The sequence below is a fragment of the Astyanax mexicanus genome, unplaced genomic scaffold (assembly GCF_023375975.1).
Source record: "Astyanax mexicanus isolate ESR-SI-001 unplaced genomic scaffold, AstMex3_surface scaffold_38, whole genome shotgun sequence".
In the NCBI taxonomy this organism is placed as follows: domain Eukaryota; kingdom Metazoa; phylum Chordata; class Actinopteri; order Characiformes; family Acestrorhamphidae; genus Astyanax; species Astyanax mexicanus.
In genome coordinates, this window is record NW_026040048.1 from 876706 (window position 1) to 889095 (window position 12390).

General features: G+C 38.0%; 1 protein-coding gene across 2 annotated transcripts in view; it reads left to right on the top strand.

Annotated features, from left to right (window-relative positions):
* LOC111192016 (GTPase IMAP family member 8-like) overlaps positions 1-12390 on the top strand; it is a 74075-nt gene extending 61685 nt beyond the window's left edge. Inside the window, exon 4 of one of the 2 annotated variants that reach the window (XM_049473460.1) lies at positions 10451-12390. In XM_049473460.1, the coding sequence (XP_049329417.1) occupies positions 10451-11140 (690 nt within the window). In that variant the 3' untranslated portion in view covers positions 11141-12390. Of the gene's footprint in view, positions 1-9920 lie in introns of both variants that reach the window. The other variant, XM_049473461.1, reaches the window with a different exon arrangement.

Consider the following 12390-nt stretch of genomic DNA (forward strand, 5'->3'; position numbering starts at 1 on the left):
ATCACTTGTAGCCTTTAGAGACACACCTGATAAACATGCCTAAATTGAATTTCTATTAATTTGTCAATGTAAAAAATATAAAACACTAAAGCCTACGAATGATTTTATATCTATATTGAATATGGGTGTGTTTTAGTAGCAATTTAATACACACGAAATTATAAAAATTCAACCAGGTCATATTTTTCTAAATTAAAAGTTGCAGTCTGCTTATCATGTGTGGTTCTATAGACTACAAGTGATTTTATATTAATATATCATATGGACATGTTACAGTAGCAATTGTTTGCATAAAAAAAAAGTCAGCCAAGAAAAAAAATCCAAAACTAAATGATTTTTCTTAAAGACTGCAAGTGATTTTATATCTACATTTTATTTGAGTGTGTTACAATAGCAATTTGTTTCCTTAAAAAAATAACACAAGGGGCGCCGAGTGGTCCAGCGGTCTAAAGTGCTGCCACTATGAGCAGGAGGTCGCAGATTCGAACCCCCGCTCATGCAGCTTTGCATCAGAAGGAGTAAAATTGGCCCTGCTCCCTCTAGATGGTGCTCTCTTCCCACATCACTCCTATGGTGATGTCTGCAGCACAGGGCGTCTGTGAGCTGATGTGTCAGACCCAAGTTGCTGCACTTTCCTCAGAGCACACTGTCTGCTTGGCAATGCTGCATCAGCAGCAGCTGGAAAAGAAGCAGTGGCTGGCTTCACATGTGTCGAAGGAAGCATGTGTTAGTCTTCACCCTCCTGGTGTGTTGGGGCATTACTAGTGATAGGGGGAGTCCTAATGAGTGGGTTTGGTAATTGGCCTTGTAAATTGGGGAAGAAAATGGGAAAACTAGAAATGAAATTATAAAAAAAACCCACAAAAGTAACCAAGATATTTTTTAAAGGTTTTAAAGGTATATTTATTAGATGTTTCTCTAAAGACTATAAGTGATTTTGTTCTTTCATATATCTTTATCCCTATCTCCTATCAGCAATATTTGCTGCTGTTAGAACTATAGACTCTCTGTACCTCAGTAAATGCTGTGATTATGTATATTCTATATGTTACAGTATGTTACATATCTCTGCCCCTTATTCTCACTATGCACATTTTATTATACCATATTTGTACTGCACTGTTCTGTCTGTTAAACTGTCTCGTCTGTTGTATTTATTGTAATGTTATTGTTTTATGTTGCATCGTTACACTCTTGCACTTTATGTTTGTCTATTTGTAATGTTGGTTCATGGTTCCGGAGGAATGTAATGTCATTACACTGTGTACCTGTACTCAGATGTAGTGATTGACTCTCTTGACTTGACTGTTGAGTCAAGTTGACTGTTAAGTCATATTTTTTAAAAACTAAAAGTTGTAGTATGTTTGTTAGGTGTGTTTCTAAAGACTGCAAGTGAATTTATATCCGTATGTCCCATACGTGTGTCACAGTAGAAATTTATTAAATTGTTCTGTGGATGTTTACAGTATTAATTAAGTTCTGTACATCATAGACGGTCCATTAGGAGGTTCAGCAGCAGTTTCTGCAGCGATTTCTGCTATTTTTAGCAAATATCAAACTGGTAAATGAGCTGCAGAGGGCTCTGATGTCTCCATCGCTCCTTAAGTAGCTTTCATTTAGCATCCTTAGCAACAAAGCTGGAAAAAAACCAGATTCTTAGGCTGTAGATGTGACTCAACACTTTGATGCACAATATACACCAACCCCCTCTAATAAGCAGCATAGGTCAAAAATTCTGCATTTATTTTCAATGTAACTTCATGTACGGCTGAGAGTTTCTATGATATAGCAATACATTTATTCAGTCATTCAGAATGTAAGGTATTCCTCAATTAATTGTTTTTGTTCATCATACATCCTTATTTTATTTTTTACTTTTTGAATAAAAGCCCTTTTTGTATCACTACCCCTCTAATGCACTTATGTATTTTGTTTAGGACGTTTATTCTAAAATTCATCAAATATTTCAGTTATTGTCACCAAGAATATAATTATCACAAAAATACCCTATACATAAATAACTTACTACACACTTAGCTAAGCTAGATTAGATTTAGATCAACTAAAATAAAATATGTTAACAGCTAATAATAATCACTTGTATCTTTTTGACAGGTAATGTACTCATTCTCATGGTAACCTAAAACTAATTAAATATTGCTGAGCTGTGAAATGGTAAATGTCAACCATGTGTGTAAACCTGATGTAGAAATACAAAAGCTTCTTTCAAGGATTCAAGGAGATTTTATTGTCATTCGCATCCCATGTGCTACATGAGGTGGAATGAAATTGTGATCTCACGATCCAGTTTACACCCAAGAGCTGTTGTTAAAATAGATATATAGATAAAATAAGATAACAAAACAAAAGAACACAATAAAAATAAAATAGATAAAGATAAATACACAAAAAAATAAAATAAATAGGGAGAGTAGACAGGTAGCAGCAACATGAAGTCCAGAGTGCACGTTTGCTATAGCAGCATGATAATGGAATTAAGAGCAGTACAAGAAAAAGTGTCTTGTACACTTTATCTAAGAAAGTAAAAAAAGAAAATAAAAATGAAAATTGGTGCAGAAGAAACCCTCAGCCATGCATAAATTAGCATAGAAAATAAATAATTTTGGTATAGATACAAAAAGGGCTTTTATTTAAAAAGTAGGAAAAGAAAAAATAAAACAAGGATGTATGATGTTTAAAAACAAGTTAATTGAGAAATATGTTGAACACTGAATGATTAAATTAATTTATTGCTAAGATATGGAAGACTTAAATTTAACCCATTTTCACGTTTGACGTGGCCAGGAAATCTCCCGCAAAAAGCGACCTGAAAATTCAGGTTTTAGAATGAATAAAGGAGGTTTTTACAGGCACACTGGCACCAATAAACACAGTATTCTGACCCTTTTTAGAACTGCTGCTGCTTTAACATGATGTATTAACAGAGCACAAGCTAATACTGTATCATAATAATGAATCAATAATATAAGGTAGTTTATTTATGGAGGGAAATTTTGCTAAATGTGAGCATATTCCTATGAACATTGTGGATTTTAGCTCAATACTTACTGTAGATATTAACGTTATATTTAATTATGTGGCAAATTTCTAGGTTTGCATGCTTTGCTAAAACATTTAACTGGTATATGCTGCCATGTGTGATGAAAAATCATGGACATCCTTGTATCCCACTTTTCCTAAAATAACTGGTGATACCTAAAAGGTTCCATATTTACTATGGGAATCAAAATGAGGGAGAAAGTGTGACGTTTGTTGCAACCCTAGAGAATTTTTGGAGCATTGTAAAACTAGTGATGTATTACAAAACAAAATCAGGCACAGAAACGTCATGAAATCCAGTTAAAATCCGTAGGGAACTTGCACTTGCACAAAGAAATATAAAATCCAAAGAATTTGTATAAAACATAAAGGGCCCTATTTTATCGATCTATACACTTGGTAATTGCGCTTTACGCAGCTGGATTTAGGGGCGTGTCCTGTGTCTTTGGTATTCTATGGGCAAAAAATACGCCTTGCACAGCTCCAACGGCGCAAAAGGCGTGTTTTAATTCCCTTCATTTTTCATGGGTGTGTTTTGGGCGTAACGTGAAATAAACCAATCAGTGTGTCTGTATCCATCCCCTTTAAAACACAGCTGCGCTCTGACTTCAGTTCATTCCTATTTTAAGAGCGCATAGGAAACTGACTGCGCATCACGCTGTGAAGATACACCTGCAGCTTATATAAGAGAAGAGTAAAGTTATTTTATTCTTTGTTCTGTTTATTGTTTATGTAAAAACTGGCTTTGCAACAAAGAGAAAGAGGCGCAGCGCATTTTGCCTGATTTCTCTTGGTTAATGATCAATCATTTGTTGGCTTTAGTGAGTTTAATAACATGAATTTTACTATACTTGTCCAACCTTATTTATTAAAACATTTTTTTGTTTTTTTTAGAAGACAGAGGTTATACTGCGCGCAATGCACTTTGCCTGCCTGCGACATTTAAGAGTGCTGGACTAGATGTTAATAAATGAATTTATATATTTAATATTTTAATAAATTTGCCCTGGTGATAAGAAACGAATGCTAACATATAGCTTTATATTTCTGTGTATTTCAAATGTTTTAAGTTTTATTCAATTCAATTCAATTCAATTTTATTTCTATAGCGCTTTTTACAACAAAGGTTGTCACAAAGCCGCTTTACAGAAAAAACAGGTCCACGCCTCTTATGAGCAGCACCACAGGGATGCCAATTTTATGGTGACACAGTGGCAAAAACTCCCTTTAAGAGGAAGAAACCTTGGAAGGAACCAAGACTCAGTCAGGAACCCATCCTACTCGGGTTGACCCGCTCAGTACAAACAAATAACAAACAACAAACAAATAACAGAACAAAACAGTACAGAGAATTAATGTGAACTACGGCTAATATAACAGGTACTAATTTATGAATATAAGAATGTGATGGGCACAAACTATAGCGCTATGTCTAATACAGAAACAGATTCTGAGTGTGCTAATGTTAATCAGTGCAGGGCTGCAGAGCCGGAGAACAACACAGCGGGCAGTGGAGAGCCAGGCTGGGAACATCAGGAACAGGGCATCTCCATACATGTAAAAGAGATAGATAGAGAAAACAGAAAGGAAAGGAAGAGAAACAAATGCAGGAGTTAGAAAGGTTGTGTAATAATTCTGATGAGTAGAAGGACAGGGCTGATTCCTGAAAGCTGGAACCACAGACGGACACATCCAGGCAGACCGGCCAGCCAGGCGTCTCAGCACATAGAGAGATAGAGAGAGAGAACAGAGAGGGGAGGGAAGAAAAAGGGTTAGAATGGGTTTATAAAACTCTGGAGTGGGATGGGGCACTTGGCAGCAGCAGCTCAGGACATGGGGAGAGAAAGAGAAAGCAGATGATTAGGACAGGGTTTATATTTGCTGGATAAGCTGTAAGAGGAAGAAAATTGTAATGAGACATTACTCAAAAGCTTGAGCAAATAGAAATGTTTTGAGTCTAGATTTAAAGATTGAGAGTGTGTCTGAGTCCCGTATATTAATAGGGAGGCTATTCCAAAGTTGGGGAGCTTTATAAAAGAACGCTCTTCCTCCTGCATAGTTTTTTCTAATAAGCGGGACTAATAACAGGCCAGCGTCTTGGGAGCGGAGTGAACGTGGCGGATTGTAAGGAGTAAGGAGTTCCTGTAGATACTGCGGGGCCAGACCATTGAGGGATTTATACGTCAGGAGAAGTATTTTATAATCTATACGAAATCTAACAGGTAGCCAGTGTAGGGATGAAAGAATAGGTGTAATGTGATCGAACTTTCTGGTTCTGGTAAGCACTGTAAGCGGCTGCATTCTGAACTAGCTGGAGTTTATGGAGTAATTTATGTGGACTTCCAGCCAACAACGCGTTGCAGTAGTCCAGCCTGGAGGTTATGAATGCATGTACCAGCTTCTCAGCATCTTCCAGAGAGAGTATACTGCGGATTTTAGCTATATTTCTTAAGTGGAAGAATGCAATTTTGACTATGCTACATATGTGAGCATCAAACGAGAGAATTGGGTCAAAGATGACCCCAAGGTTTCTCACAGTTTTACCAGGTATAATTAAGTGACCGTCTACAATATTGACATTTATGTTTTTATCAATATTAGGACCTAATAGAAGGACCTCAGTTTTATCAGAATTAAGTAAGAGAAAGTTGTGTGTCATCCAATTTTTAATGTCTTTAATACAGTCTGTTATTTGATTTATACAGAGCTCCTCGTTGGGTTTAGCAGATATGTAAAGTTGCGTGTCATCAGTATAGCAGTGAAAGTTAATACCATGCCTACGGATAATTTTACCCAGTGGTAGCATATAAAGAGTAAAGAGTAATGGACCCAGTATTGATCCTTGAGGGACACCATATTTTACTCTAGACTGATAAGAGCAATCGTTATTTAAGTAAACACACTGGAATCGATCTCTCAGATAAGATCTGAACCAGGTGAGGGCTGATCCTTTAATTCCTATAAGATTTTCTAACCTATCAAGTAGAATAGCGTGATCTATGGTGTCAAAGGCAGCACTCAGATCTAGCAGTACAAGGATGGCAGTGCTGCCCCTATCAAGAGCTGAAAGTAAATCATTAGTTACTCTAAGTAGAGCTGTTTCAGTGCTATGGTTTTGTCTAAATCCAGATTGAAAAACCTCATGCATACTATTACTTTGTAGATACAAGCGCAGCTGCTTAAACACAATTTTTTCTAGGATTTTGGCTATAAAGGAAAGATTAGAAATTGGTCTATAATTAGCAAGCTCGCGGGGGTCCAGATTTGGCTTTTTGATAATGGGCTTAATGACCGCCAATTTAAGAGAATTGGGTACGTAGCCCATGCTAAGGGATGAATTTACTATTTCTAGTAATGATTTTCCCACCTTTGGCAGTGCCTGTTTAAATAATTGTGTGGGTACTGGATCTAATATACATGATGTTGATTTTGATGAGTTAATTACACTAAGTAAATCTTTTTCTGTAACCGGGCTGAAACACTCTAGGTGTGCCTCAGAGCTGGACCAGCATTCATCGATACCTATACGTAAATTTTGGGAGTGATACTGAATTTTTTGTCTAATGCTATTAATTTTATCATCAAAGAACTTCATGAAATCATTACTATTAATGTCGACAGGGATAACGGAGCTAGTTTGTTTTTGACTGCCGGTGAGTTTAGCCACAGTAGTGAAAAGGAATCTAGGATTGTCTCTATTTTTCTCAATAAGCAATGAAATATACTGGGATTTTGTTTTAATTAGGGCTTTTTTGTAGTCTGTGAGACTATGCTGCCATGCTAGCCGGAAAAATTCTAGTTTTGTGTGTCGCCATTTACGTTCAAAGTTACGAGCGGTTTGTTTTAATGTACGTGTGTGGTCGTTATACCATGGTGCTAGCTCTTTATCCCTGATTTGTTTTATTATTGTCGGCGCTACGCGGTCAAGGTTAGAGCGGAGCACAGTTTGTAGATTTTCTGTTTTGTGCTCGAGATCATGTTCATAGGACGGAAGGGAGATGGTTAAGTTGGGGAGTTTATTTACAAATTCATAAGCAATTGCGGTTGTTATTTTACGCTTGCTGATATAGCGGGGCGGGAGGAGGATATTTTGATTAAAAACTATTTCAAACATAATTAGATAATGATCGGATATTGAGTCATGTTGAGAAAGAGTAACTGTATTCTTAGCCTCAATACCCAGTGTCAAAACTAAGTCTAATGTATGACTACATCGGTGAGTGGGGCCAATTACATTTTGTTTAAAGCCTAGAGCATCTAAAACTGATTTAAATGCAATTTTTAGTAGATCCTGGTCCTTTTCAAAGTGGATATTAAAGTCTCCAACAATTATGATCTTATCAGAAAGAAGAATTGCTGCTGCTAGAAAGTCAGCAAATTCACTAATAAAATTTGAGTATGGTCCAGGAGGACGATACAGTGTTATCAGCAGAAACGAATGCTGCGTTTTGGAAGCAGGAGACGGGCCTGATACTTTAAGACTAAGAACTTCAAACAACTTAGCATCCAATTGTGAGTTTTGAGATATACCTAACATTGAGTCATAGATTGTGGCTACACCACCGCCACGACCAGAGCTGCGTGGGTAACTGAAATAGCTAAAACCTGGGGGGGTAGACTCATTTAAAGTGATATATTCATCAGGTTTAATCCAGGTTTCACACAGACATAGTGCATTAAGGTGATTATCAGTAATAATATCATTAACAATAACTGATTTTGGTGCTAGTGATCTTATATTTAATAGCCCTAGTTTCATACGGACGCTGCTGGTACTCTGAGAGACGGATGCTGTTGTTTTAATTTTAATAAGATTATTAAAACAGATTTTCTGAGTTTTTCGGTTTCCAGCGACACAGGGGACAGACACAGTCTCAATCCTACAATGTAAAAATGCACTTGTATCTGAAAAAGGCACATAATTAAAACTCACGGTCTTATGCACAGGAAAGTGGCAAGATAACTCACTAGAACAATGTATATTACTAAACTGCCCATTACTTAGACCACTAACCTGGCCGGTATGACTGGTTAGAGCCAGTCAGTCCCGGCGTAGCACCGCCTCAATGTTACCAAAGAGGACGGTGGATCCCAGGCGGCTGGGGTGAAGCCCGTCTCGGTGGAAGAGGGCTGGACGCTCCCGAAACTCTCCCAGTTGTCCACGTAGCCAACTCCACTAGCAGAGCACCAGTCCCGCAGCCAGCAGTGGAGAGCGTAGAGGCGGCTGAACGGCTGGCTCCCGCGGCGGTAGGTGGGCATCGGACCAGAGATGAGGAGGCGGGCGCGGGTCAGTCTGCGAGCTGTGTCCAGAAGAGTGCGGAAGTGCTACTTCAGGACCTCACTGCGCCGGGCGGACGTGTCGTTGGTACCCACATGCAGGATGACGGTGCCGGGGTCCCCGCGATGCCGAAGCACCGTAGGAAGCCGCCGGGCGACGTCCAGGACCCGAGCTCCTGGAAAACACGACACTGCAGCATTACCCTTAGCGTTAGACACCTTTAAATGCCTAACAATGGAATCTCCGACAATGAGGGTACTGCCCTTATCTGTTTTCCTCGGGGCTGGTGGAGGTGAAGGAGGCGACGGCGACGAGCTGAGGACCTCAAACCGGTTTGCGGATGCAAAATCCGGCTGAGAAGGTAGGCGGGAAACACCCTTTCCTCGGCCGTGCTGCCGCTCCCAGGCCCCTCCCGGAGCGGGGGTGAAGCAAATGACCGCCGGGGTATTTTATATAATTGACGGGCAGCACCACACGCCAGGGTGACAATGTGCTTTATTTTTCAGATATAAAAGTGAATTTCAGTTAAATAATAGCAAAGTTAAATTAAATAAATTTATGTTCAGTCAAAGTACTTTTTTTTTTAATTTTCCATTTCAAAAACTCCAGCATTTGAGTGAGAATAAGCATCTGTTAAAACTCTTAAACAGCAGAATGCCTGTCTGCTATATTAAGTTACAGTTATTTAGTCTGTGTACTTAACATAAATATAAACCCTTTTAACTGAAATAAATAACAAAAATAAATATAACTAATAATAATTTATAGTTACTGTGCAGATTTTTAAGTATATTTCATTTTTATAGGTGATTGCTGAAGGCTCTTGGTAAGGTGTATTTTTCTGTGGTAAGGAAGTGATGGTATGGGGTATTTTGGAGCGCAGGGTGATCGTGATCCAGTTTTGGGTGCGTGCCAGTGACAGTTGAATTTTGACGTCTTTTCACAGGATCAATCGCGCAATATTTTTTTCCGCCACCAAGATAGAAACACGCCAGAAATTTACCTGAACACACATCATTTCCAGACCACCACGCCCATCAGCGTTACTATATTCCAAAAGTCCTTCGCTACTTTAAGGATGCGTGTGCAAGGAGTAAAAAAAACTGTTGACGGGGTGTATGATGGCAACGCAGCGCTACACGCCTTGCACGGGGTGTACGATAGGGCCCAAAGTGTAATTGAGAGTAAAATAACTATTTAATATATACAATTTTTTACTCAGCAGGTTCAAATATTCAAATCTAAAAGACAACAAAATGTTAAATGTAAGATATTGTAATAAATTACAGAAACTCTAGTCTGTTTCACAGAATCACAGCATCTTGTTGTGACACCACATCATTAATAGAAATATATTTCCATTTTGCCTTTACTTTACATAATTTCATTTAAGTGGAAATATACATTATTAAATACTTAAGCCATAAGAAGACGTGTGATACATTTTTTTTTATAATTGAAACCACTAATTCAATAATGTTCTGCAAAAATGGTAGTGAGTGTAGTATTTTTTTAAATAGGTATTATAGACTACTCTTCTGTGAGTGTTTCTCTAATCATACATAATTTTTATTTTTTGTAGAATCTTCCTCAGATACAGGAGGTCTAAGGATTGTTCTCATGGGGAAGACTGGAGTGGGGAAGAGTGCTTCAGGAAACATCATCCTGCGTAAAGAGGTCTTCAAAGAGTTAATTTCCTCTAAGTCAGTTACCAGCGTCTGTCAGAAACAATCAGCTGAAGTCAGACGGAGACGGGTCACTGTGATCGACACTCCAGGACTGTTTGATACGAGTATTTCTAATAAAGAAATCTTAATCGAAATTGTTAAGTGTATCACCATGGCTGCACCAGGTCCACACGTCTTTCTGCTGGTGCTGACAGTGGGACGCTTCACACAAGAAGAGAAAGATGCAGTGAAGATGATCCAAGATCGGTTTGGTGAGGAATCCAGAAGATACACCATGGTGCTCTTCACCAGAGGAGATGATCTGAGGAAAATGAGCATTGAAGATTATATTAAATATTCTGATCACAGCTTACAAAACATCATTAACCAGTGTGGAAACAGATACCACGTGTTCAACAACAGAAATACTGAAGACCAAACCCAGGTCACTGATCTACTGGAGAAGATCGACTCCATGGTGGCAGTGAATGGAGGAAGCTGCTACACTAATGAGATGTTCCAGAAGGTGGAGAAAGCTCTACGTGAAGAACAGGAGAGAATCCTGAGGAAGAAAAAGGAGGAGATAGAGAGAGAGAAAGAAGAACTGAGAGCCAAACATGAAGCTGAGCAGGAGAAACTGAAGATGATGTTGACAGAGGAACAGCAAAATCTGTTAAAAGAGAGAAAAGAAAAAGAGGAAGAGTTTCAGAAGAAAGAAGCTCAAATAAAGGAGGAGACAAATGAGGAACGAAAGAAAGAGCTGGACGAAAAACTCAAAGAAGACAGAGAGGCGTTCAATAAGGTGATGGAAGTGAAAGAGCAGGCCTGTAAAAAAAAGATGAAGGAAGATCAGCAATACGAGAAAGAAAAGTACGAGAGGGAGAAAGAAGAAATGAGGAAGCGGAAGGAGGAGGAGGCGAGGGAGGAGGCAGAAAAGAAATTGTGCGATGAAATAGAAAGAGCCACTAAAGTAGGAGGAGCAGTGGGAGGAACAGTGGGAGGAGTATTGGGAGGTGCATTAGGACTTTTAGGGGGACCAATAGGAGCAGCAGCTGGAGGAGCAGCAGGAGCAACAGTAGGAGCAGCAGTAGGAGCAGCAGTAGGAGGGTTTATTGGTTGGTTTTGTAAACGTTAGAGGATAATGTTAAGACAGTCTGTGTATGTCGGGTTAAATGCGTGATTTATATGCTTGATGGAACATAAATGGTTATTGGACTAAAAAAATACTAAAGTATGAGACTAAATATTAAGATACAAGGGAATAAAACACAAATCATTTATGACTATCTGACTTTTTATTGCAGCATTACTGCAACATAAATAACATGAAAATACAAATAATAATCCTCTCTCATTGATTGGCTGTAGAATGTAATCTCTGTAACATGTACTTTGTGAAACTGCATGTGGGGTATAGCTTCTACATTTATCCCTCAAATATCAGATGACATTCTCACTCCTGCTGATCACAACAAAATGAATCACTGTAACTTTAAACAACAGCTTACAAATGAGTTATTCTTGTTGTCCACTGTGTAGATCAAAATCCACCCTACTTTTAAAATCTAGCTAACAATAAATGAGTTTAACCTTCTTTTGAGTAATTGTCTCTACTGCCCCTTTATAACAAATTTTGGAACATTGCTGTGAAAATTTGATTGCTTAACTTCTCCCTAAGAAAATAGACAATTTGGTGAATCGCCATCATTCCAGAGAACACAGTTCTGCTGATGCACAGCTCATTTCTGTGGGCTTTACCCCTCTTTAACCCAAACCTGGCATTATGCATGGTAAATTAATGTTTGTGTATATTAAAGAATTCCAATTAATTAAAAAAAAACTTCTCTTCATGGTAGCTGAATGGATAAATTAGTCGAGCTGTCTACAAACATTTGGAGATGTAGTGTATGTCCATTTGTTTTGTCATATAACAAGAATAAATTACATTATTAGCACAGTGAATAATAAATCATTCGCAGATTGAAATAGTTTTCAGGTTTTCCACAGTTGTGGGTGAAGTTTACTGATCAGGTTTTACAGAACATCAGAAGAAAGAATTCTGAAGTCCTGCAGGTGAAAGACAATACTGGCAAATATTAAGAATACACTCAGCAAATCTGACATATATTTTTAATCATATGTATTAATGTGAATCCTTATATAATGTCCTGTAAAATATAAACTATGTGAAAATCTGCATGTTTTGCATCTGCATTTTAAATGTGATAAAGCATGTAGAACAAAGCAAGTAAACAGTTAAATTACTGTCTAAATATTAAGCTGTATTATTCTTATATCTACTGCTCATATTCAAGTTTATGATTGATGATTTAACTAAGAATGACTGTACTCAAATGATGCTTCTAATAAACTCATTTACTCTTA